The sequence below is a fragment of the Salmo salar genome, chromosome 03 (genome assembly GCF_965601325.2).
Source record: "Salmo salar chromosome 03, fSalSal1, whole genome shotgun sequence".
In the NCBI taxonomy this organism is placed as follows: domain Eukaryota; kingdom Metazoa; phylum Chordata; class Actinopteri; order Salmoniformes; family Salmonidae; genus Salmo; species Salmo salar.
Window position 1 is genome coordinate 4,038,772 of NC_138293.1, and position 27,464 is coordinate 4,066,235.

The following is a 27,464-nucleotide window of genomic DNA, read 5'->3' on the forward strand; positions in this document are numbered from 1 at the left end:
ACGGTTGTCGTAAGGAGAAGCGGACCAAAGTGCAGCGTGTGTGTCGTTCCACATTTTATTTACACTGTGAAACTATGCAATACATAAACTAAAGAACAAAACAACAAACCGTGATGCAGAGTTGAAAACAGACACTACTCAAAAAACAATCTCTCACAAACCCAGGTGGAAAAAAAAAACCTACTTAAGTATGATCTCCAATTAGAGAAAACGAGGACCAGCTGCCACTAATTGGAGATCATCCCAAACAAAACCCCAACATAGAAATACAAAACTAGAACATGAACATATAAATACAAAACTAGACCCTGACAACATAGAAATAGAAAACATAGAGAGAAAAAACCTGTCACGCCCTGACCTACTCTACCATAGAAAATAACATCTTACTATGATCAGGACGTGACAATAAGCCTAATCAGATTTGCTTGTGCAAAAAAGTTTTCACAGGCGAAATGAAATGAGTTTTGCCTTGAGGAACTTTACCTGAGGAATTATTTTGCTCGTGATGCGCTCTCCTCAAATGATACACCTTACTTAAAACAACCACACAGATGTAACCATTTGACATGTTTACTGTTTTATCTGACCTCCACTAGTGCTCCCAAGTCAACAGTCCAATGTGCATTCTACAGGTCACGTTTATCAGTGAGTGATTATATTATCAAGATTAGAAGAAGTTTTGTGGCTGAGAGTTCCTCAAGGCAAAACACCTGAGAGTTCCTCAAGGCAAAACACCTGAGAGTTCCTCAAGGCAAAACACCTGAGAGTTCCTCAAGGCAAAACACCTGAGAGTTCCTCAAGGCACAACACCTGAGAGTTCCTCAAGGCCCAACACCTGAGAGTTCCTCAAGGCAAAACACCTGAGAGTTCCTCAAGGCAAAACACCTGAGAGTTCCTCAAGGCAAAACACCTGAGAGTTCCTCAAGGCAAAACACCTGAGAGTTCCTCAAGGCAAAACACCTGAGAGTTCCTCAAGGCCCAACACCTGAGAGTTCCTCAAGGCAAAACACCTGAGAGTTCCTCAAGGCCCAACACCTGAGAGTTCCTCAAGGCCCAACACCTGAGAGTTCCTCAAGGCCCAACACCTGAGAGTTCCTCAAGGCAAAACACCTGAGAGTTCCTCAAGGCCCAACACCTGAGAGTTCCTCAAGGCAAAACACCTGAGAGTTCCTCAAGGCCCAACACCTGAGAGTTCCTCAAGGCAAAACACCTGAGAGTTCCTCAAGGCCCAACACCTGAGAGTTCCTCAAGGCCCAACACCTGAGAGTTCCTCAAGGCCCAACACCTGAGAGTTCCTCAAGGCAAAACACCTGAGAGTTCCTCAAGGCCCAACACCTGAGAGTTCCTCAAGGCCCAACACCTGAGAGTTCCTCAAGGCAAAACACCTGAGAGTTCCTCAAGGCAAAACACCTGAGAGTTCCTCAAGGCCCAACACCTGAGAGTTCCTCAAGGCAAAACACCTGAGAGTTCCTCAAGGCCCAACACCTGAGAGTTCCTCAAGGCAAAACACCTGAGAGTTCCTCAAGGCCCAACACCTGAGAGTTCCTCAAGGCAAAACACCTGAGAGTTCCTCAAGGCCCAACACCTGAGAGTTCCTCAAGGCCCAACACCTGAGAGTTCCTCAAGGCCCAACACCTGAGAGTTCCTCAAGGCAAAACACCTGAGAGTTCCTCAAGGCCCAACACCTGAGAGTTCCTCAAGGCCCAACACCTGAGAGTTCCTCAAGGCAAAACACCTGAGAGTTCCTCAAGGCCCAACACCTGAGAGTTCCTCAAGGCCCAACACCTGAGAGTTCCTCAAGGCAAAACACCTGAGAGTTCCTCAAGGCAAAACACCTGAGAGTTCCTCAAGGCACAACACCTGAGAGTTCCTCAAGGCACAACACCTGAGAGTTCCTCAAGGCCCAACACCTGAGAGTTCCTCAAGGCACGCCGGTGTGGCGCGACACCGTGCTTGAAAACCCGTTTCCTATAGAGTATGGGTGAATATGGGTGAAACACAGCACATCTCAACATGACTACTGTGACTACCTAGAATTATACAACATCGGTTATCCAATACATTTTTAAGTCTGAACATCATTCAACTTCCTTCAAACGCAAACCTTAGGGTCCATGATTACTTTAAACATCAGCTATCCGAGCAGCTAACCGATCGCTGCAGCTGTACATAGCCCATCTGTAAATAGCCCATCCAACTACCTCATCCCCATATTGTTTTTATTTACTCTTTTGCACACCAGTATCACTACTTGCACATCATCATCTGCTCATCTATCACTCCAGTGTTAATCTGCTAAATTGTAATTACTTTGCTACTATTGGCCTATTTATTGCCATACCTCCTCACGCCATTTGCACACACTGTATATAGACTATATATACTTAATTTTTTCTTCTACTGTATTATTGACTGTATGTTTGTTTTACTCCATGTGTAACTCTGTGTTGTTGTTTGTGTCGCACTGCTTTGCTTTATCTTGGCCAGGTTGTAAATGAGAACTTGTTCTCAACTAGCCTACCTGGTTAAATAAAGGTGAAATAAATAAATAAATACATAAAAAATAAATAATAAATAAATGATTCTAATAGAAAACATTCACACCTCCGTCCTAGCTGGTCGCCAGATCATTTTTTGCGCTTTAGCTAATATCTCCCCCCCTGCCCTCTCTCTCCCCCCCGGCGCCCTCTCTCTCCCCCCCGGCGCCCTCTCTCCCCCTCTCTCTCCCCCTCTCTCTCCCCCCCCGGCGCCCTCTCTCCCCCTCCCTCTCCCCCCCTGCCCTCTCTCCCCTCTCTCTCCCCCCCCGGCGCCCTCTCTCCCCCCCGGCGCCCTCTATCCCCCCTCTCTCTCCCCCCCGGCGCCCTCTCTCTCCCCCCCGGTGCCCTCTCTCTCCCCCCTCTCTCTCCCTCTCTCCCCCTCTCTCCCCCTCACCCGGCGCCCTCTCTCCCCCTCTCTCTCTCCACCCGGCGCCCCTCTCTCTCCCCCTCTCTCTCCCCCCCCCTCCATCAGGATGTTCCATGATGAGGAGTTAAAGCGGTCGGAGCGGTTCTATATGGGCCAGCCCCTGGCGCTCCAGCTGGTCTATGCCCTGTATAACATGCTGGTGGCCCACTCTGAGATGGTGTGTTACCTAGTCATCATCCTCAACAACATGCTGTCAGCCTCCTGTATCACCCTGGTCCTCCCCATCCTCATCTTCCTCTGGGCCATGCTGTCCGTACCTAGACCCAGTAAGAGGTTCTGGATGACTGCCATCGTTTATACAGAGGTAATGTAGCCCTGCATCCAAACCGGTACCCTATTCCCTATTTAGTACACTACTTTTAGCCAGGGGTCCAATTTGGGACACAGGCCTAGTTAATAATGTATACTGCAATATGCTACATAGAACTACTGCACATTAAACACATTACACTGCTATAGTCTATGACAGACAGACACTGCTATAGTCTATGACAGACAGACACTGCTATAGTCTATGACAGACAGACACTGCTATAGTCTATGACAGACAGACACTGCTATAGTCTATGACAGATGTAAACACTGCTATAGTCTATGACAGACAGACACTGCTATAGTCTATGACAGACAGACACTGCTATAGTCTATGACAGACAGACACTGCTATAGTCTATGACAGACAGACACTGCTATAGTCTATGACAGACAGACACGGCTATAGTCTATGATAGACAGACACTGCTATAGTCTATGACAGACAGACACTGCTATAGTCTATGATAGACAGACACTGCTATAGTCTATGACAGACAGACACTGCTATAGTCTATGACAGACAGACACTGCTATAGTCTATGGCAGACAGACACTGCTATAGTCTATGACAGACAGACACTGCTATAGTCTATGACAGACAGACACTGCTATAGTCTATGATAGACAGACACTGCTATAGTCTATGACAGACAGACACTGCTATAGTCTATGACAGACAGACACTGCTATAGTCTATGACAGACAGACACTGCTATAGTCTATGACAGACAGACACTGCTATAGTCTATGACAGACAGACACTGCTATAGTCTATGATAGACAGACACTGCTATAGTCTATGACAGACAGACACTGCTATAGTCTATGACAGACAGACACTGCTATAGTCTATGACAGACAGACACTGCTATAGTCTATGACAGACAGACACTGCTATAGTCTATGACAGACAGACACTGCTATAGTCTATGACAGACATAAACACTGCTATAGTCTATGACAGACATAAACACTGCTATAGTCTATGACAGACATAAACACTGCTATAGTCTATGACAGACAGACACTGCTATAGTCTATGACAGACAGACACTGCTATAGTCTATGACAGACAGACACTGCTATAGTCTATGACAGACAGACACTGCTATAGTCTATGACAGACAGACACTGCTATAGTCTATGACAGACAGACACTGCTATAGTCTATGATAGACAGACACTGCTATAGTCTATGACAGACAGACACTGCTATAGTCTATGACAGACAGACACTGCTATAGTCTATGACAGACAGACACTGCTATAGTCTATGACAGACAGACATTGCTATAGTCTATGACAGACATAAACACTGCTATAGTCTATGACAGACAGACACTGCTATAGTCTATGACAGACAGACACTGCTATAGTCTATGACAGACAGACACTGCTATAGTCTATGACAGACAGACACTGCTATAGTCTATGACAGACAGACACTGCTATAGTCTATGACAGACGCAGGTCCCACGGCCGAGTTAGAGGTTTTGGAACACCTTCATTGTACACCGGCGTATGGGATGCTATGCTATGGGATGCTATGCTATGCCATGGGATGCTAATCCATGGGAAGCTATGCTATGGGATGCTACGCTATGCTATGTGAGCTGCGGGTGCTTGCTATGGGATGCTATGCTATGGGATGCTATGCTCTGGGATGCTATGCTATGGGATGCTATGCTCTGCTATGGGATGCTATGCTCTGGGATGCTATGCTATGGTATGCTATGCTATATAGAAGTATTAATTGAATATAATGCTCATGTACTTTCTATGATAGTTTTACAGGTGTTACAATCCTTTAGATGAATATGTATTGTCTATGACCCTACACAATGGGTGTCTCTAAATTAATACAAAGATTATGATACTCATCTCTAAGGAACCCCCTGAAGAAAAATACAATCTTTATGGTGATATAATCCCAGATATAATCCCAGATATAATCCCAGATATAATCCGATGAACAGTCAGTTCATTCATTTGAAGAACAGTCAGTCATTCGTCTGAAGACTGTGTTGTCATGTGTTGATACCTTGCTGTGTTGTCATGTGTTGATACCTTGCTGTGTTGTCATGTGTTGCTAGCATGCTGTGTTGTCATGTGTTGCTACCATGCTGTGTTGTCATGTGTTGCTACCATGCTGTGTTGTCATGTGTTGCTACCATGCTGTGTTGTCATGTGTTGCTACCTTGCTGTGTTGTCATGTGTTGCTACCATGCTGTGTTGTCATGTGTTGCTACCATGCTGTGTTGTCATGTGTTGCTACCATGCTGTGTTGTCATGTGTTGCTACCATGCTGTGTTGCCATGTGTTGCTACCATGCTGTGTTTCTACCATGCTGTGTTGTCATGTGTTTCTACCATTCTGTGTTGCTACCATGCTGTGGTGCTACCATGCTGTGTTGTCATGTGTTCCTACCATGCTGTGTTGTCATGTGTTGCTACCATGCTGTGTTGTCATGTGTTGCTACCATGCTGTGTTGTTGTCATTTCAGCCCACCCATTGCTGACAGGTTTATAAAATGGAGCACACAGCCATGCAATCTCCATAGACAAACACTGGCAGTAGAATGGCCTTACTGAAGAGCTCAGTGACTTTCAACGTGGCACAGTCATAAGATTCTATCTTGCCAACAAGTCAGTTCGTCAAATTTCTGCTCTGCTAGAGCGGCCCCGGTGAACTGTAAATGCTGTTATCGTGAAGTGGAAACGTCTAGGAGCAACAACGGCTCAGCCGCGAAGTGGTAGGCCACACAAGCTCACGGAACGCGTAAAAATGGTCTGTCGTCGGTTGCAACACTCACTACAGAGTTCCAAACTGCCTCTGGAAGCAACGTCAGCACAAGAACTGTTCGTTGGGCGCTTCGTGAAATGGGTTTCCATGGCCGAGCAGCCGCACACAAGCCTAACATCACCATGAGCAACGCAGTGGAAAAGCATTCTCTGGATTGATGAATCACGCTTCACCATCAGGCAGTCCGATGGGCGAATCTGGGTTTGGCGGATACAAGGAGACCGTTACCTGCCCGAATGCATAGCACCAACTGTAAAGTTTGATGGAGGAGGAATAATGGTCTGGGGCTGTTTTTCGTTTTTCAGGCCCCTTAGTTTCAGTGAAGGGAAATCTTAACTCTACAGCATACAATGACGTTCGAGACAATTCTGCGCCTCCAACTTTGTGGCAACAGTTTGGGAAAGGCTCTTTCCTGTTTCAGCATGACAATGCCCCCGTGCACAAAGCGAGGTCCATACAGAAATGGTTTGTCGAGATCGGTGTGGAAGAACTTGACTGACCTGCAGAGAGCCCGGACCTAAACCCCATCGAACACCTTTGGAATGAATTGGAACGCCGGTTGCGAGCATAGGCCTTAATCGCCCAACATCAGTGCCCGACCTCACTAATGCTCGTGTGGCTGAATGGAAGCAAGTTCCCAGAAGAGTGAAAGCCAGTATAGCAGCAAAGGGTATAGCAGCAACTCCATATTAATGCCTATGATTTTGGAATGAGATGTTCGACAAGCAGATGTCCACATACTTTTGGTCATGTAGTGTATCTCATATACATAAATATTCACACCTCTGAGTCAATACATGTTAGAATCACCTTTGGCAGCGATTTCAGCTATGAGTCTCCCTTAAGAGCTTTGCACACCTGGATTGTACAATATTTGCACGTTTATTATTTTTTACAATTCTTCAAGCTCTGTCAAGTTGGTGGTTGTTGATCATTGATAGACAGCCATTTTCAAGTTTTCCCATAGATTTTCAAGCCGATTATTAAGTCAACTCTGTTACCAGGCAACTCAAGAACATTCAGTGTCTTCTTGGTAATCAACACCAGTGTAGATTTGTCCTTGTGTTTTAGGTTATTGTCCTGCTAAAGGCTAATTCACCTCCCAGTGTCTGTTGAAAAGCAGACTGAACCAGGGTTTCCTCCAGGATTTTGCATGTGCTTAGCTCTATTTCCATTTCTTTTTATCATAAAAAAACTCCCTAGTCCTTGCCGATGACAAACATACCCATAACATGATGCAGCCACCACCATCCTTGAACATATGAGGAGTGGTACTCAGTAATGTGTTGTGTTGGATTTGCCCCAAACAAAATGCTTTGTATTCAGTGTCTTATTACAAGATAGAATATTTTTAATTCTGTTCCTTATTTTCACTCTGTCATTTAGGTTAGTATTGTGGAGTAACTACAATGTTGTTGATCCATCCTCATTTTTCTTCCATCACAGCCATTAAACTCTGTAACTGTTTTAAAGTCACCATTGGCCTAATGGTGAAATCCCTGAGCGGTTTCCTTCCTCTCTGGCTACTGAGTTAGGAAGGACGCCTGTATCTTTGTAGTGACTGGGTGTATTGATACACCATCCAGAGTGTAATTAGTCACTTCACTATGCTCAAAGGGATATTACATTTTATTATTTTTCTACCAATAGGTGCCCTTCTTTGCGAGGCATTGGAAAACCTCCCTGGTCTTTGTGGTTGGATCTGTATTTTACATTTCCTGCTCGACTGAGGGACTTTACAGATAATTGTGTGTGTGGGGTACAGAGAGTAGGTAGTCATTCAAAAATCATGTTAAACACTACTATTGCAGACAGAGTGCTTCCATGCATTGTATTATGCGACTTGTTAAGCACATTTTTTTACTCCTGGACTTATTTAGGCGTTGCCATAACAAAGAGGTTGAATACTTGTTGACTCAAGACATTTCAGCTTTTCATTTTTTATTTATTTGTAAAAATGTGTAAAAACATAATTTCACTAGGCTACTGAGAAGGCAGGCAGCACTTAAAGTAGATGGCCCTTAATAGCAAAACCAAAAAACATACTTACCACTTATCACTCAGGAGTCCTCTAGCTATAGAACTAACGCCCAAAGGTTTGGCCTGGAGGCTAATGTTCTGGCCTGGAGGCTAATGTTCTGGCCTGGAGGCTAATGTTTTGGCCTGGAGGCTAATGTTTTGGCCTGGAGTCTAATGTTCTGGCCTGGAGGCTAATGTTCTGACCTGGAGGCTAATGGTCTGGCCTGGAGGCTAATGTTTTGGCCTGGAGGCTAATGTTCTGGCCTGGAGGCTAATGTTTTGGCCTGGAGGCTAATGTTCTGGCCTGGAGGCTAATGTTCTGGCCTGGAGTCTAATGTTCTGGCTTGGAGTCTAATGTTTTGGCTTGGAGGCTATTGTTCTGGCCTGGAGGCTAATGTTCTGACCTGGAGGCTAATGGTCTGGCCTGGAGGCTAATGTTCTGGCCTGGAGGCTAATGTTTTGGCTTGGAGGCTAATGTTTTGGCTTGGAGGCTAATGTTTTGGCTTGGAGGCTAATGTTTTGGCCTGGAGGCTAATGTTTTGGCCTGGAGGCTAATGTTTTGGCCTGGAGGCTAATGTTTTGGCCTGGAGGCTAATGTTCTGGCCTGGAGACTAATGTTTTGGCCTGGATTCTGTGTCATTAGGAATCCTATGTGTTGGAATTGTTGTTTAATGTTACATTCTGACACCGATTAAAACGTCTGACTGATGCCAGGCCAGAATTAAGCATACGTATTCTCATAAAATAACTGTAATACATGCAGTAAAGAGATCAATGGACCGCAGACCGTGGGGAAAGAACAAGGTCACTGTCGTTGGCGAACAGTTCAACAAATGTGATCAAATTTGTCATGATTTTTGTGTTGTAACAGGCCCACAATATAAATCAGTTATGGATATATTTGGCTGTTTTCGCTGCATAATATTTAGAAATAGTCATTTTCGAGTTAGAAAAAAACGAGTGCAGAATGCTAACTCCCGTTCGTGTAAGCTGTTAGCATAGCTAGTTATATACAAACCAGTGATGGTACTTTGTCTAAGTGTAATACAGTTGATGATGACATCAACATGTATTGGGGGTTGACCTCTATACCGTTATATACTCTGATTTTTACCTCAACATAGTGTGAAAGACACATAGAAACAGTAGCCTAAATGTAGGCTAATTTTTGTGTGTGGGGGGGGGCAATCAGGACATTCTAAATCGTTCCCTCATTGGGGGGGGGGGGGGGGGGGAATGTGTGAGTGGCGTTGCCATTGCATTTCCATTGTTTCAGTGAAATTCGATGGATCTCTTTACTGCATCTATACTATTGTCTGGTTTTTCCTTGCACATGTCTTCTCTTCTAGGTCGCCATCGTCATCAAGTATTTCTGCCAGTTTGGCTTCTTTCCCTTCAACCAGAACCCGAAGGTGAACGGGAATAAACCCTACCACCCTCCCAACATCATCGGAGTGGAGAAGAAAGACGGATACGTGGTCTATGACCTCATACAGCTTCTGGCGCTCTTCTTCCACAGGTCCATCCTGAAGGTACGTCTCAGAGAAGGAGTGCTGATTCTAGGATCAGGTCTTCATTATCCACAGCTCTGGGCTGATTCTAGGATCAGGTCTTCATTATCCACAGCTCTGGGCTGATTCTAGGATCAGGTCTTCATTATCCACAGCTCTGGGCTGATTCTAGGATCAGGTGTTCATTATCCACAGCTCTGGGCTGATTCTAGGAACAGGTCTTCATTATCCACAGCTCTGGGCTGATTCTAGGATCAGGTCTTCATTATCCACAGCTCTGGGCTGATTCTAGGATCAGGTGTTCATTATCCACAGCTCTGGGCTGATTCTAGGATCAGGTCTTCATTATCCACAGCTCTGGGCTGATTCTAGGATCGGGTCTTCATTATCCACAGCTCTGGGCTGATTCTAGGATCAGGTCTTCATTATCCACAGCTCTGGGCTGATTCTAGGATCAGGTCTTCATTATCCACAGCTCTGGGCTGATTCTAGGATCAGGTCTTCATTATCCACAGCTCTGGGCTGATCTAGGATCAGGTCTTCATTATCCACAGCTCTGGGCCTGTAATTCATAAAGCGTTTCAGAGAAAGAATGCTTGTCACAGTTGTCTTCGTCTTCAGAAGAAATAGAAAAGTCCTCATCTGACAAAGTAGACCAATATGCAGCGGAGGTCGTGTTCATCTTTGAATTTAATTAATCGCTAACGTGAACACTATACAAAAACAAGAACCAACGACAGTGCAACAGTTTTGCAGGCTATACAAAAACGCAGTGCAAAAACAACTACCCACAAACACACAGACAAACACACCCAACTAATATAGGACTCCCAATCAAAGGCAACACCACACACCTGCCTTCAATTGGAAGTCCACCCCAATTAACTATACATAGAACAACAAACCTAGAACCTATACCCACAACTAACTAACTAAACCTAGAAATACATAAACACAGAGCAGTGCCCAAAACCCCCGGAATACATAAATAAAACAACCTACTACCTACACCACCACCCCGAACCATATAAAACAAATACCCTCTGCCACATCCTGACCAAACTACAACAACACATAACCCTTAACTGGTCAGGACGTGACAATGCTGATCTAGGACCAGTTTTAACTTTTGAATCATAATGAAGGAGATCAAATGGAGTGTATTGTATGAGTGATCATACTAAACTGGGAATTTGGTCAGTTAACTGATCAAGATGAATATGATAGAACTGTTATTATCAAATAGTTATTACTTACATCTCTTGGTCTCAGATCGTAATACAATGTGATTGTTTTGTTTCATACTCTATTGGTACCCTACCTTTCCTCTACACTCTCCCGTCGTAGTGTCATGGTCTCTGGGACGAAGACGACCTTAAGGACACCAAGAAAGAGATCCTTCGCCAGGACACTGAGTCGAAGGAAGACGAGAAGGAGAGGGACGCCACTCCCGTGCCGTCCAACCCCCGCGAGAGGAATAGGTCGCCACAGACCCTCGGGTCTATAAATCTGGGCATGGGCACCTCCATGGACTCTGTGCACATCCCCATGCACTACCTCCAGCAACAGCAGCAGACCTACCAGAGAAGGAAGAGCTCCAGTGGAGGGTCTCATATCTCCCACCGCTCTGTACGCTCCAAGAGAGGTCAGGACACATACTTTACTTGGCTACTTTATATTTACATTCTACATGTTAGTCATTTAGCAGACGCTCTTATCCAGAGCGACTTACAGTAGTGAGTGCGTACATTTTCATATTTGTTTGTGCTGGTCCCCTGTGGGAATCGAACCCACAACCCTGGCATTGCAAGTGCCATGCACTCTATACTGTACTTTACTTGGCTACTTACTGTACTTGGCTACTTTCTGTACTTCACTTGGCTACTTTCTTTACTTTACGTGGCTACTTACTCTACTTTACTGTATGTGGCTACTTACTGTACTTTATTTGGCTACATACTGTTGTTTACTTGACTACTTACTGTACCTTACTTTACATGGCTACTTACTGTACCTTACTTTACATGGCTACTTACTGCACTTTACATGGCTACTTACTGTACTTGACTTTACCTGTCTACTTAGCTTTACTTTACCTGTCTACTTACTTAGCTTTACTTTACCTGTCTACTTAGCTTTACTTTACCTGTCTACTTACTTAGCTTTACTTTACCTGTCTACTTACTTAGCTTTACTTTACGTGTCTACTTAGCTTTACTTTACCTGTCTACTTAGCTTTACTTTACCTGTCTACTTAGCTTTACTTTACCTGTCTACTTACTTAGCTTTACTTTACCTGTCTACTTACTTAGCTTTACTTTACCTGTCTACTTAGCTTTACTTTACCTGTCTACTTACTTAGCTTTACTTTACCTGTCTACTTACTTAGCTTTACTTTACCTGTCTACTTACTTAGCTTTACTTTACGTGTCTACTTAGCTTTACTTTACCTGTCTACTTAGCTTTACTTTACCTGTCTACTTAGCTTTACTTTACCTGTCTACTTACTTAGCTTTACTTTACCTGTCTACTTACTTAGCTTTACTTTACCTGTCTACTTACTTAGCTTTACTTGGCTACTTACTTAGCTTTAATTTACTTGGCTTTAATTTAGTTGACTACTTACTGAACTTTACTTGGCTACTTAATGTACTGTACTTTACTTGGCTACTTAATGTACTTTACTTTACTTTGCCAGGCTACTTAGTTTACTGTACTTTACTTGGCTACTTACTGTATTTTACTTGCCTACTTACTTAACTTACCAATTTATTTTACTTAGCTAATTAGCCACTTTCCTTTACAATAGGGATGGGGCCTCGCTCAATACATTCAGAGATGTAAACTCATTAAATCTAGCCTTTATCTCGTTGACATGCGTCACCATCGTTTCCCCAGGCAGCACCAACTCCAGGAACAGTAACCGTAGAGATGGGAGTGAGGTGTCAGTTCAGCAGAAGACCAAGAAACAGCTGATCATGGAGAAACTCAAAGAACAGATGATCAAAGCCAAGACCTTCACTATCAAGAGGTGGGCTTGGTTGGTTGGTTGATTGATTGATTAAATGGCTCTTTGACATAAAATGAACCTAACATAGTATTATTGTACATTTGTTTTGTATTCTCTCCAGGACCATGAAGGTCTACCTGCCCATTCGTCAGTTCTTCTACAACCTGGTCCATCCAGAGTACAGCGCTTTGACAGATGTCTATGTGCTCATATTCCTGGCCGACACCGTCGACTTCATCATCATCCTCTTCGGTTTTTCTGCTTTTGGGGTACGTACGTGTTGCTAGTCTCTTTACATTTGACATGATCTTATCATCCTGTCGGGAAACAGTCAGCAGGGTCCCGTGTGCCTCAGTCGGTAACCATGTGGTCTTAGCAACACCAAAGTTATGGATTCAATTCCCGCAGGGATCACATATTAAAAATGTGACATCAATTACTTCTTCTTCTTCTCAGAAACACTCAACGGGAGCCGACATCACGTCATCTCTGTCGGAGGACCAGGTTCCTGGAGCCTTCCTGGTGATGGTTCTGATCCAGTTTGGGACCATGGTGGTGGACCGGGCCCTGTACCTCAAGAAGACAGTGCTGGGGAAGGTCATCTTCCAGGTGGTCCTGGTATTCGGAATTCATTTCTGGATGTTCTTTATCCTCCCCGGACTCTCTGATAGGTAAATACTCACCTCATTATGTTAATTAGTTAATTAGTAATGGGATCCATTTCTGGATGTTCTTCATCCTCCCCGGACTCTCTGAGGTAACAACCATGCCTAACACTTCCTATAAATACCCTCTTCATAATGCATTATAATCACATGTATGATGCTTTATATGCTAATGGGAATAATCTATTTCTGGATGTTCTTCATCCTGCCTAGAGTCGCTGAGAAATAGACTTCTCTTCTTTCTGTGTTAATTAGTTAATTCATCTGATATAAATGAATTAATTTGTAAACATCCAGTTTTTTCAGATCTGCATGAGTCCCTATGGGGGTAGGGGCTTGTGATCGATTAAGGATGTATCATTAGTAACTGTCTTTGGCATTAGTAACCGTGTTCATCATTAGTAACCGTGTTCATCATTAGTAACCGTGTTTAGCATTAGTAACCGTGTTTAGCATTAGTAACTGTCTTTAGCATTAGTAACCGTGTTCATCATTAGTAACCGTGTTTAGCATTAGTAACCGTGTTTAGCATTAGTAACCGTGTTCATCGTTAGTAACCGTGTTCATCGTTAGTAACCGTGTTCATCGTTAGTAACCGTGTTTAGCATTAGTAACCGTGTTTAGCGTTAGTAACCGTGTTTAGCATTAGTAACCGTGTTTAGCGTTAGTAACCGTGTTCATCATTAGTAACCGTGTTCATCATTAGTAACCGTGTTCATCATTAGTAACCGTGTTTAGCATTAGTAACAGTGTTTAGCATTAGTAACCGTGTTCATCATTAGTAACCGTGTTTAGCATTAGTAACTGTGTTTAGCATTAGTAACCGTGTTCAGCATTAGTAACCGTGTTTAGCATTAGTAACTGTGTTTAGCATTAGTAACCGTGTTCAGCATTAGTAACCGTGTTTAGCGTTAGTAACCGTGTTTAGCGTTAGTAACCGTGTTCATCGTTAGTAACCGTGTTCATCATTAGTAACCGTGTTCATCATTAGTAACCGTGTTTAGCATTAGTAACCGTGTTTAGCGTTAGTAACCGTGTTCATCGTTAGTAACCGTGTTCATCGTTAGTAACCGTGTTCATCGTTAGTAACCGTGTTCATCGTTAGTAACCGTGTTCATCATTAGTAACCGTGTTTAGCATTAGTAACCGTGTTTAGCATTAGTAACCGTGTTTAGCATTAGTAACCGTGTTTAGCATTAGTAACCGTGTTTAGCGTTAGTAACCGTGTTCATCGTTAGTAACTGTGTTCATCGTTAGTAACCGTGTTCATCGTTAGTAACCGTGTTCATCATTAGTAACTGTGTTTAGCATTAGTAACCGTGTTTAGCATTAGTAACCGTGTTTAGCATTAGTAACCGTGTTTAGCATTAGTAACCGTGTTTAGCGTTAGTAACCGTCTTCATCGTTAGTAACCGTCTTCATCGTTAGTAACCGTGTTCATCGTTAGTAACCGTGTTCATCGTTAGTAACCGTGTTCATCATTAGTAACCGTGTTTAGCATTAGTAACCGTGTTTAGCATTAGTAACCGTGTTTAGCATTAGTAACCGTGTTTAGCATTAGTAACCGTGTTTAGCGTTAGTAACCGTGTTCATCATTAGTAACCGTGTTTAGCATTAGTAACCGTGTTTAGCATTAGTAACCGTGTTCATCGTTAGTAACCGTGTTCATCGTTAGTAACCGTGTTCATCGTTAGTAACCGTATTTAGCATTAGTAACCGTGTTTATCATTAGTAACCGTGTTTAGCGTTAGTAACCGTGTTTAGCGTTAGTAACCGTGTTCATCATTAGTAACCGTGTTCATCATTAGTAACCGTGTTCATCATTAGTAACCGTGTTTAGCATTAGTAACAATGTTTAGCATTAGTAACCGTGTTCATCATTAGTAACCGTGTTTAGCATTAGTAACTGTGTTTAGCATTAGTAACCGTGTTCAGCATTAGTAACCGTGTTTAGCATTAGTAACTGTGTTTAGCATTAGTAACCGTGTTCAGCATTAGTAACCGTGTTTAGCATTAGTAACCGTGTTCATCGTTAGTAACCGTGTTCATCGTTAGTAACCGTGTTCATCGTTAGTAACCGTGTTTAGCATTAGTAACCGTGTTTAGCGTTAGTAACCGTGTTCATCGTTAGTAACCGTGTTCATCGTTAGTAACCGTGTTCATCGTTAGTAACCGTGTTCATCGTTAGTAACCGTGTTCATCGTTAGTAACCGTGTTTAGCGTTAGTAACCGTGTTTAGCATTAGTAACCGTGTTTAGCATTAGTAACCGTGTTTAGCGTTAGTAACCGTGTTTAGCATTAGTAACCGTGTTTAGCATTAGTAACCGTGTTTAGCATTAGTAACCGTGTTTAGCATTAGTAACTGTGTTTAGCATTAGTAACCGTGTTTAGCATTAGTAACTGTGTTTAGCATTAGTAACCGTGTTTAGCGTTAGTAACCGTGTTTAGCGTTAGTAACCGTGTTCATCGTTAGTAACCGTGTTCATCGTTAGTAACCGTGTTCATCGTTAGTAACCGTGTTTAGCATTAGTAACCGTGTTTAGCATTAGTAACCGTGTTTAGCATTAGTAACCGTGTTTAGCATTAGTAACCGTGTTTAGCGTTAGTAACCGTGTTCATCGTTAGTAACCGTGTTCATCGTTAGTAACCGTGTTCATCATTAGTAACCGTGTTCATCATTAGTAACTGTGTTTAGCATTAGTAACTGTGTTTATCATTAGTAACCGTGTTTAGCATTAGTAACCGTGTTTAGCGTTAGTAACCGTGTTCATCGTTAGTAACCGTGTTCATCATTAGTAACTGTGTTTAGCATTAGTAACCGTGTTTAGCATTAGTAACCGTGTTCATCGTTAGTAACCGTGTTCATCGTTAGTAACCGTGTTCATCGTTAGTAACCGTGTTCATCATTAGTAACTGTGTTTAGCATTAGTAACCGTGTGCTTAGCCGGAGCGTTAGTAACTGTGTTTAGCATTAGTAACCGGGCGTCCGTTTCAGCATTAGTAACCGTGTTTAGCGTTAGTAACCGTGTTCATCGTTAGTAACCGTGTTCATCGTTAGTAACCGTGTTCATCGTTAGTAACCGTGTTTAGCGTTAGTAACGGCTAGCATTAGTAACCGTCTTCAGCATTAGTAACCGTGTTCATCGTTAGTAACCGTGTTCATCGTTAGTAACCGTGTTCATCATTAGTAACCGTCTTCAGCATTAGTAACCGTGTTTAGCATTAGTAGCCGTGTTTAGCGTTAGTAACCGTGTTTAGCATTAGTAACTGTGTTTAGCATTAGTAACCGTGTTTAGCATTAGTAACCGTGTTTAGCATTAGTAACCGTGTTCATCGTTAGTAACCGTGTTCATCATTAGTAACCGTGTTTAGCATTAGTAGCCGTGTTTAGCATTAGTAACCGTGTTTAGCATTAGTAACCGTGTTTAGCATTAGTAACTGTGTTTAGCATTAGTAACCGTGTTTAGCATTAGTAACCGTGTTCAGCATTAGTAACCGTGTTTAGCATTAGTAGCCGTGTTTAGCATTAGTATCCGTGTTTATCATTAGTAACCGTGTTCATCGTTAGTAACCGTGTTCATCATTAGTAACCGTGTTTAGCATTAGTAGCCGTGTTTAGCATTAGTAACCGTGTTTAGCATTAGTAACCGTGTTCAGCATTAGTAACCGTGTTTAGCATTAGTAGCCGTGTTTAGCATTAGTAACCGTGTTCAGCATTAGTAACCGTGTTCATCGTTAGTAACAGTGTTTAGCATTAGTAACCGTGTTTATCAGGGTTTGTACCTCTGTCCACTTTGCAGGCGTTTCAATGAGAACACAGTAGCCAAGCTGTGGTACTTCATCAAGTGTATCTACTTTGGGCTGTCAGCCTATCAGATCCGCTGTGGCTACCCCACCAGAGTCCTGGGTAACTGTATCACCAAGAGCTACAACTACACCAACCTCTTCCTGTTTCAAGGGTGAGTTGGGACACAGTAGGATGTAGTAAGACATTCAACTCATATGTTCAAGTCACATTCAACATACAGTGACTTGGGAAATATTTTCCCAGACTCCTTTTTGTTACCTTACAGCTAAAATCTATACACAATACCTCATAATGACAATGCGAAAACCTTTTTAAATGTTTTATTATTGCAAATTTATGAAAACATTATTTACATAAGTATTCAGATCCTTTGCTATGAGACTCGAAATTGAGCTCAGGTGCATCCTGTTTCCATTGATCATCCTTGAGATGTTTCTACAACTTCTTTGGATTCCAACATTGGAAAACCTGCTCCAGAGCGCTCAGGACCTCAGACTCGGGTGAAGGTTCACCTTCCAACAGGACAACGACCCTAAGCACACAGCCAAGACAACACAGGAGTGGCTTCGGGACAAGTCTCTGAATGTCCTTGAGTGGCCCAGCCAGAGCCCGGACTTGAACCTGATCGAACATCTCTGGAGAGACCTGAAAATAGCTGTGCAACGACGCTCCACATCCAACCTGACAGAGCTTGAGAGGATCTGCAGAGAAGAATGGGAGAAACTCCCCAAATACAGGTGTGCCAAGCTTGTAGCGTCATACCCAAGACGACTCGAGGCTGTAATCGCTGCCAAAGGTGCTTCAACAAAGTACTGAGTAAAGGGTCTGAATACTTATGTAAATGTGATATTTACGTTTTTTTATTTTTGTAATATTTGCAAAATGTTCTACAAACCTGTTTTTGCTTTGTCATTATGGGTTATTGTATGTTGATTGATAAAGGGGGAAAAAACTATTTAATCCATTTTATAATAAAGTTGTAACGTAACAAAATGTGGAAAAAGTCAAGGGGTCTGAATACTTTCAGAATGCCCTGTATATCACTGTTGCACAGGTGTACAAGTCTCAAATTGTGCACCAGGGTTGTAGTACTCGAGTCCAGGACTCGTAACTTGACTCAGACTCGACCAGTAGTCACAAAATCTCACTCCCTTACATAATTCAACAGGCTATATATGAGAAATAGGCTAATGCTATATAGCATCTGGGTCGCTGAGCTACCCCACCCAGCGAGCTACAAGTTACTCCCGGCCAACTAACACCGACACAGTGTCCTAACCTCAGTGTTCCCCTTCCAGGTTCCGTCTGATCCCGTTCCTGTCTGAGTTGCGTGCGGTGATGGACTGGGTCTGGACCGACACCTCTCTGTCTTTATCTTCTTGGATCTGTATGGAAGACATCTACGCTCACATCTTCGTCCTCAAGTGCTGGAGGGAGTCAGAGAGGGTAGGTTGTGTATCCTCCACCGGAAGCTTCAGAAAGTATTCACACCTCTTGACTTTTTCCACATTTTGTTGTGTTACAGATGGATTAAATTGGGATTTATTTTTTTGTCACTTGCCTACACACATTACCCTATAATGTCAAAGTGAAATTATGTTTATAGACATTTTTACAAAATTAATTAAAAAAATGAAAACCTGAAATGTCTTGGGTGACTAAGTAAACCCCTTTGTTATGGCAAGCCTAAATAAGTTCAGGAGGTTCCCTCAGTCCATAACTATAGTCCTCTCCTCTCCAGTGGTATCCTCAGTCCATAACTATAGTCCTCCTCTCCTCTCCAGTGGTATCCTCAGTCCATAACTATAGTCCTCCTCTCCTCTCCAGTGGTTCCCTCAGTCCATAACTATAGTCCTCCTCTCCTCTCCAGTGGTATCCTCAGTCCATAACTATAGTCCTCCTCTCCTCTCCAGTGGTTCCCTCAGTCCATAACTATAGTCCTCCTCTCCTCTCCAGTGGTATCCTCAGTCCATAACTATAGTCCTCTCCTCTCCAGTGGTATCCTCAGTCCATAACTATAGTCCTCCTCTCCTCTCCTCTCCAGTGGTATCCTCAGTCCATAACTATAGTCCTCCTCTCCTCTCCAGTGGTATCCTCAGTCCATAACTATAGTCCTCCTCTCCTCTCCAGTGGTATCCTCAGTCCATAACTATAGTCCTCCTCTCCTCTCCAGTGGTATCCTCAGTCCATAACTATAGTCCTCCTCTCCTCTCCAGTGGTATCCTCAGTCCATAACTATAGTCCTCCTCTCCTCTCCTCTCCAGTGGTTCCCTCAGTCCATAACTATAGTCCTCCTCTCCTCTCCAGTGGTATCCTCAGTCCATAACTATAGTCCTCCTCTCCTCTCCAGTGGTATCCTCAGTCCATAACTATAGTCCTCCTCTCCTCTCCAGTGGTATCCTCAGTCCATAACTATAGTCCTCCTCTCCTCTCCAGTGGTTCCCTCAGTCCATAACTATAGTCCTCCTCTCCTCTCCAGTGGTTCCCTCAGTCCATAACTATAGTCCTCCTCTCCTCTCCAGTGGTATCCTCAGTCCATAACTATAGTCCTCCTCTCCTCTCCAGTGGTTCCCTCAGTCCATAACTATAGTCCTCTCCTCTCCAGTGGTATCCTCAGTCCATAACTATAGTCCTCCTCTCCTCTCCAGTGGTATCCTCAGTCCATAACTATAGTCCTCCTCTCCTCTCCTCTCCTCTCCAGTGGTATCCTCAGTCCATAACTATAGTCCTCTCCACTCCAGTGGTTCCCTCAGTCCATAACTATAGTCCTCCTCTCCTCTCCTCTCCAGTGGTATCCTCAGTCCATAACTATAGTCCTCCTCTCCTCTCCAGTGGTATCCTCAGTCCATAACTATAGTCCTCCTCTCCTCTCCAGTGGTATCCTCAGTCCATAACTTTAGTCCTCCTCTCCTCTCCAGTGGTATCCTCAGTCCATAACTATAGTCCTCCTCTCCTCTCCAGTGGTATCCTCAGTCCATAACTATAGTCCTCCTCTCCTCTCCTCTCCAGTGGTATCCTCAGTCCATAACTATAAACCTCCTCTCCTCTCCTCTCCAGTGGTTCCCTCAGTCCATAACTATAGTCCTCCTCTCCTCTCCAGTGGTATCCTCAGTCCATAACTTTAGTCCTCCTCTCCTCTCCAGTGGTATCCTCAGTCCATAACTATAGTCCTCCTCTCCTCTCCTCTCCAGTGGTATCCTCAGTCCATAACTATAGTCCTCCTCTCCTCTCCAGTGGTTCCCTCAGTCCATAACTATAGTCCTCCTCTCCTCTCCAGTGGTATCCTCAGTCCATAACTATAGTCCTCTCCTCTCCAGTGGTATCCTCAGTCCATAACTATAGTCCTCCTCTCCTCTCCTCTCCAGTGGTTCCCTCAGTCCATAACTATAGTCCTCCTCTCCTCTCCAGTGGTATCCTCAGTCCATAACTATAGTCCTCTCCTCTCCAGTGGTATCCTCAGTCCATAACTATAGTCCTCCTCTCCTCTCCAGTGGTTCCCTCAGTCCATAACTATAGTCCTCCTCTCCACTCCAGTGGTATCCTCAGTCCATAACTATAGTCCTCCTCTCCTCTCCAGTGGTTCCCTCAGTCCATAACTATAGTCCTCCTCTCCTCTCCAGTGGTATCCTCAGTCCATAACTTTAGTCCTCCTCTCCCCCCTTCCCTTCCAGAGATACCCCCAGCCGCGGGGCCAAGCGAAGAAGCCGGTGGTGAAGTATGGGATGGGAGGGATGATCGTCATGCTTCTGATCTGTATCATCTGGTTCCCTCTACTCTTCATGTCTCTGATCAAGTCTGTGGTGGGGGTGGTCAACAGACCACTGGACGTCTCTTTCTCCATCACCCTGGCCGGGTTCCAGGTACCGTAGCAGCTCAGAACTAAGGTTCTACTACTGATAGGACCATCAGTTGATCGGGATCAGTCAGTCAGTCAGACAGTTTTTTTGTTTGTTCTGTAGATGATATCTTTACGTTATGTTTTTCAGCCAATCTTCACTATGAGTGCTCAGCAGAACCAGCTCAGAGAAGTCTCCAAACATGACATCCATGGCACCTTCATGAGGTCATACCAGTCCTATCCTGTAAGTACACGGTTACAAGTATTTTATGCGACTACTATGTGTGTCGTCTCACTGGGTTGGTAGCCAAGCATAGGACAAATCTCCATAGTAACAGAGGGACATTCTCATCCCTCCTGTCGTACCCCCCCCCCCCCCCCCTGAACAGGAAGCGATGCAGTGGTTGGAATACTACATGCCAGAGGATCTGACCATCGCTGAGTTGGAAGGCAGCTCTAACAGTCTGTGGACCATCAGTCCTCCCAGTAGAACAAACATCATGGAGATGCTCAGCTCCAAGGAACAGTTCCCCATCACTGTAGCTTGGTCTATCCAGCGGTAAGAACACTCCCCCATCACTGTAGCTTGGTCTATCCAGCGGTAACAGTTCCCCATCACTGTAGCTTGGTCTATCCAGCGGTAACAGTTCCCCATCACTGTAGCTTGGTCTATCCAACGGTAAGAATAGTTCCCCCATCACTGTAGCTTGGTCTATCCAGCGGTAAGAACACTCCCCCATCACTGTAGCTTGGTCTATCCAGCGGTAACAGTTCCCCATCACTGTAGCTTGGTCTATCCAGCGGTAACAGTTCCCCATCACTGTAGCTTGGTCTATCCAGCGGTAAGAACAGTTCCCCCATCACTGTAGCTTGGTCTATCCAACGGTAAGAATAGTTCCCCCATCACTGTAGCTTGGTCTATCCAGCGGTAAGAACAGTTCCCCATCACTGTAGCTTGGTCTATCCAGCGGTAACAGTTCCCCATCACTGTAGCTTGGTCTATCCAGCGGTAACAGTTCCCCATCACTGTAGCTTGGTCTATCCAGCGGTAACAGTTCCCCATCACTGTAGCTTGGTCTATCCAGCGGTAAGAACACTCCCCCATCACTGTAGCTTGGTCTATCCAGCGGTAACAGTTCCCCATCACTGTAGCTTGGTCTATCCAACGGTAAGAACACTCCCCCATCACTGTAGCTTGGTCTATCCAACGGTAAGAATAGTTCCCCCATCACTGTAGCTTGGTCTATCCAGCGGTAACAGTTCCCCATCACTGTAGCTTGGTCTATCCAGCGGTAAGAACAGTTCCCCATCACTGTAGCTTGGTCTATCCAACGGTAACAGTTCCCCATCACTGTAGCTTGGTCTATCCAGCGGTAAGAATAGTTCCCCATCACTGTAGCTTGGTCTATCCAGCGGTAAGAACAGTTCCCCATCACTGTAGCTTGGTCTATCCAGCGGTAACAGTTCCCCCATCACTGTAGCTTGGTCTATCCAGCGGTAACAGTTCCCCATCACTGTAGCTTGGTCTATCCAGCGGTAAGAATAGTTCCCCCATCACTGTAGCTTGGTATATCCAGTGGTAAGAACACTCCCCCATCACTGTAGCTTGGTCTATCCAACGGTAACAGTTCCCCATCACTGTAGCTTGGTCTATCCAACGGTAACAGTTCCCCATCACTGTAGCTTGGTCTATCCAGCGGTAAGAACAGTTCCCCATCACTGTAGCTTGGTCTATCCAGCGGTAAGAACACTCCCCCATCACTGTAGCTTGGTCTATCCAGCGGTAAGAATAGTTCCCCCATCACTGTAGCTTGGTCTATCCAGCGGTAAGAACAGTTCCCCCATCACTGTAGCTTGGTCTATCCAGCGGTAACTGTCCCCATCACTGTAGCTTGGTCTATCCAGCGGTAACAGTTCCCCATCACTGTAGCTTGGTCTATCCAGCGGTAACAGTCCCCCATCACTGTAGCTTGGTCTATCCAGCGGTAACTGTCCCCATCACTGTAGCTTGGTCTATCCAGCGGTAACAGTTCCCCATCACTGTAGCTTGGTCTATCCAGCGGTAACAGTCCCCCATCACTGTAGCTTGGTCTATCCAGCGGTAACAGTTCCCCATCACTGTAGCTTGGTCTATCCAACGGTAAGAACAGTTCCCCATCACTGTAGCTTGGTCTATCCAACGGTAAGAATAGTTCCCCCATCACTGTAGCTTGGTCTATCCAGCGGTAACAGTTCCCCATCACTGTAGCTTGGTCTATCCAGCGGTAACAGTTCCCCATCACTGTAGCTTGGTCTATCCAGCGGTAACAGTTCCCCATCACTGTAGCTTGGTCTATCCAGCGGTAACAGTTCCCCATCACTGTAGCTTGGTCTATCCAGCGGTAAGAACAGTTCCCCCATCACTTGTAGCTTGTTGGGTAGAGTAGAGTAGAGCAGTATAGTAGGGTAGAGTAGAGTAGAGCAGTATAGTAGGGTAGAGTAGAGTAGAGCAATATAGTAGAGTAGAGTAGAGTAGAGCAGTATAGTAGAGTAGAGTAGAGCAGTATAGTAGGGTAGAGTAGAGTAGAGTAGAGCAGTATAGTAGGGTAGAGTAGAGTAGAGCAGTATAGTAGGGTAGAGTAGAGTAGAGTAGAGCAGTATAGTAGAGCAGAGTAGAGCAGTAGGGTAGAGTAGAGTAGAGCAGTAGGGTAGAGCAGTATAGTAGAGTAGAGTAGAGTAGAGTAGAGTAGAGCAATATAGTAGAGTAGAGTAGAGTAGAGCAGTATAGTAGAGTAGAGTAGAGCAGTATAGTAGGGTAGAGTAGAGTAGAGCAGTATAGTAGGGTAGAGTAGAGTAGAGCAGTATAGTAGGGTAGAGTAGAGTAGAGCAGTATAGTAGGGTAGAGTAGAGTAGAGTAGAGCAGTATAGTAGAGTAGAGTAGAGCAGTAGGGTAGAGTAGAGTAGAGCAGTAGGGTAGAGCAGTATAGTAGAGTAGAGTAGAGCAGTATAGTAGTAATCTAGCATGGGTAGGATGGCCATCTGAATCAGGGTCAGTTTGGCAGCTGGGGTGAAAGAGGAGCGATTACGATAGAGGAAACCAAGTCTAGATTTAAATTTAGCCTGCAGCTTTGATATGTGCTGAGAGAAGGACAGTGTACCGTCTAGCCATACTCCCAAGTACTTGTATGAGGTGACTACCTCAAGTTCTAAACCCTCAGAGGTAGTAATCACACCTGTGGGGAGAGGGACATTCTTCTTACCAAACCACATGATCTTTGTTCTGGAGGTGTTCATAACAAGGTTAAGGGCAGAGAAAGCTTGTAGGACACTAAGAAAGCTTTGTTGTAGAGAGTTTAACACAAAATCCAGGGAGGGGCCAGCTGAGTATAAGACTGTATCATCTGCATATAAGTGGATGAGAGAGCTTCCTACTGCCTGAGCTATGTTGTTGATTTAAATTGAGAAGAGCATGGGACCTAGGATCGAGCCTTGGGGTAGTCCCTTGGTGACAGGCAGTGGCTGAGACAGACGATGTTCTGACTTTATGCACTACACTCTTTGAGAGACGTAGTTAGCAAACCAGGCCAAAGACCCCTCAGAGACACCAATACTCCTTAGCCGGCCCACAAGAATGGAATGGTTTACTGTATCAAAAGCTTTGGCCGAGTCAATAAAAATAGCAGCACAACATTGCTTAGAATCAAGGGCAATGGTGACATCATTGAGGACCTTTAAGTTTGCATTGACACATCCATAACCTATGCAGAAACCAGATTGCATACCAGAGAGAATACTATAGACATCAAGAAAGCCAGTCAGTTGATTATTGACAAGTTCTTCCAACACTTTTGATAAACAGGGCAAAATAGAAATAGGCCTATAACAGTTAGGATCAGCTTTATCTCCCCCTTTAAATAAAGGATGAACCGTGGCTGCCTTCCAAGCAATGGGATCCTCCCCAGAGAGGAGAGACAGGTTAAAAAGGTCAGAGATAGGCTTGGCGATGATAGGGGAAGCAGCCTTAAAGAAGAAAGGGTCTAAACTATCTGACCCAGATGGTTTTGTGGGGGTCAAGTTTAAGGAGCTCCTTTAGCACCCTGGACTCAGTGACCGCCTGCAGGGAGAAACTTTGTAGCAGGGCAGGGGAAAAAGAGGGAGGAGCATCGGGGCTAGTCACATTAGAAAGGGTGGGAGATGAGGAAATGTTGGACAGGCATGGCTGAGTCAAATTGGAATCCTGACTTAATGAAGTGGTGATTAAAGAGCTCAGCCATGTGCTCCTTGTCAGTGTCAACCACATCATCAACATTAAGGGACATGGGCAGCTGTGAGGAGGAGGGATTATTCTCCAGGTCTTTAACCATTTTCCAGAAATTCTTGGGGTTAGAGACCCACAGAGAGAGAGAACTGCTCCTTACAGTAACTAACTTCCGAAGAGCCCGAGTGCATTTATCAGGACAAGTCCTTTCTCATTTGTCTGAACGAGAGCCAGTCAGCCTGAGTATGCGTGTGCCAAGCCTTTCGCCAAATGGAATTGTTGAGGTGGAGTAACTCTGCAAGATCACGGTTGAACCAGGGTCTGAACCTGTTTTTAGTTATATTTTTCTTTATGGGGTTGTTGTTTTTAGTTCTCATGTTCTTTATGTGTTTGTTAATAATACCACTGAAAATATCAAAAAAGAAGGTCCAAGCGTCTTCGACAGAAGGGATCAAGCTGATCATATACCATTTAACAGAGGGGATCAAGCTGATCATATACCATTTAACAGAGGGGATCAAGCTGATTCTCTACCATTTAACAGAGGGGACCAAGCTGATTCTATACCATTTAACAGAGGGGATCAAGCTGATTCTATACCATTTAACAGAGGGGATCAAGCTGATTCTATACCATTTAACAGAGGGGATCAAGCTGATTCTATACCATTTAACAGAGGGGATCAAGCTGATTCTCTACCATTTAACAGAGGGGATCAAGCTGATTCTATACCATTTAACAGAGGGGATCAAGCTGATTCTATACCATTTAACAGAGGGGATCAAGCTGATTCTATACCATTTAACAGAGGCCAGGTCATGAAGGAAGACTTGCTCATTAAAGTTTTTTAGCAAGCGTCTATGACAAATCAGGACAGGTCGTTTCACTGAGCAGCCATTACGAACACAGGCTGTAAAACAGTGATCACTAAGGTCATTACAGAAAACACCAGACTGATACCTATCAGGATTATTTGTGAGGATAACATTAAGGAGAGTAGCCTTTTCTGGGTGTTTGGAGTCATACCTTGTGGGTTTTGTAATGTTCTGAGAAAGATTTGGGAGTCCCATTGCTTTAGGACTTGGTCAGGTGGTTTAAGCATGTCCCAGTTTAGGTCACCTAGCAAGACAAATTCAGACTTAGTGTAAGGGGCCAGGAGAGAGGTTAGGGCAGGTAGGGTACAGGCCGGTGCTGATGGAGGACGATAACACCCAGCAACAGTCAACAAAGAGCTATTTGAAAGTGTAATGCTTAAAACCAGCAAATCAAATTGTTTGGGGACAGACTTAGTGGAGACAACCGAGCACTGAAGGTAATCCTTGGTAAAGATTGTCACTCCACCACCTTTGGAAGATCTGTCTTGCCGAAAAAGGTTATAACCAGAAAGGTTAACATCAGTGTTCAAAACATTTTTCCTTAACCACGTCTCAGTAATGACCAACACATCTGGATTGGAGCTGTGAACCCACACTTTCAATTGATCCATTTTAGGTAATAGCTTCTAGTGTTAATGTGCAGAAATCCCAGGCTTTTACGAGAGCAGAAATCAGTGAAGCAGATATCAGAGCACAAGTCAGAATTGGGGCTGGCAACAGTAGATGGGCCAGGGTGTACATGCACGTTTCCCGATATCATCATCAGCAGTAATACAATCAGGGCACGGCAGAGGACAGGGAGAGCTCTGCAGTGTTGATTTATGACATTTGAATGTGCATTAGATGGCAACAAGATCATATTGTACAGCAATTTCATCAGGTAACATGAATACAGAGCCGGCGAGAGGTGGTTAGAATAGGATGGGAGGCCAAGAGTCTTTGTAACCAATAGAGAGTGCCCACGGTTGGGTAAACAATAAAGTTCATAGACAACAAAGCATGCAGGAGTCATGATGCAAATAGCATAAACGACAAGTAAAAAATATAACGGCTTGGGGCTAGCCATTGTAAGTTCAGAGTCACTCGCCCCAACAGTGTGTGTGTGTGTGCTGGAGGCGAGCGAAAGCTCGGGAGAGAGGTGGGAGTGTGGCGGGGGTACCTGTACCAGACGGGGTGACAGGCCAGGGTAGACGGTGAACAGATCGCCAGGTGGAATCCAAGTAGCAGTGCAGCAGGCAATGGGAGTAGGTGTCACACCCACTTGGGAGAAGCTTTTATTTGTGGAGGCGGATTCCTTATAGAAAATGCCAGTGGATGGTCTCTGAACAGCAGGAGGGGGCTTTATTAGCCTCTGGCTTTGGGTGGGGTAGGCTGTGAGAGACTCTGCCATTGTTGGGCTCAAAGGCTTTGACACCTC

At 44.4% G+C, this 27,464-nt stretch overlaps 1 protein-coding gene across 1 annotated transcript in view; it reads left to right on the plus strand.

Moving 5' to 3' along the window:
- Positions 1-27,464, plus strand: part of LOC106596600 (piezo-type mechanosensitive ion channel component 2) — a 138,152-nt gene that overhangs the window by 100,232 nt on the left and 10,456 nt on the right. The window contains exons 39-49 of the mRNA XM_082973020.1: positions 3,013-3,271; positions 9,453-9,635; positions 10,962-11,259; positions 12,513-12,645; positions 12,746-12,893; positions 13,081-13,295; positions 17,090-17,248; positions 18,396-18,543; positions 20,769-20,957; positions 21,084-21,179; positions 21,325-21,494. Coding sequence (XP_082829146.1) covers positions 3,013-3,271; positions 9,453-9,635; positions 10,962-11,259; positions 12,513-12,645; positions 12,746-12,893; positions 13,081-13,295; positions 17,090-17,248; positions 18,396-18,543; positions 20,769-20,957; positions 21,084-21,179; positions 21,325-21,494 — 1,998 coding nt within the window. The remainder of the gene's footprint in view (positions 1-3,012; positions 3,272-9,452; positions 9,636-10,961; positions 11,260-12,512; positions 12,646-12,745; positions 12,894-13,080; positions 13,296-17,089; positions 17,249-18,395; positions 18,544-20,768; positions 20,958-21,083; positions 21,180-21,324; positions 21,495-27,464) is intronic.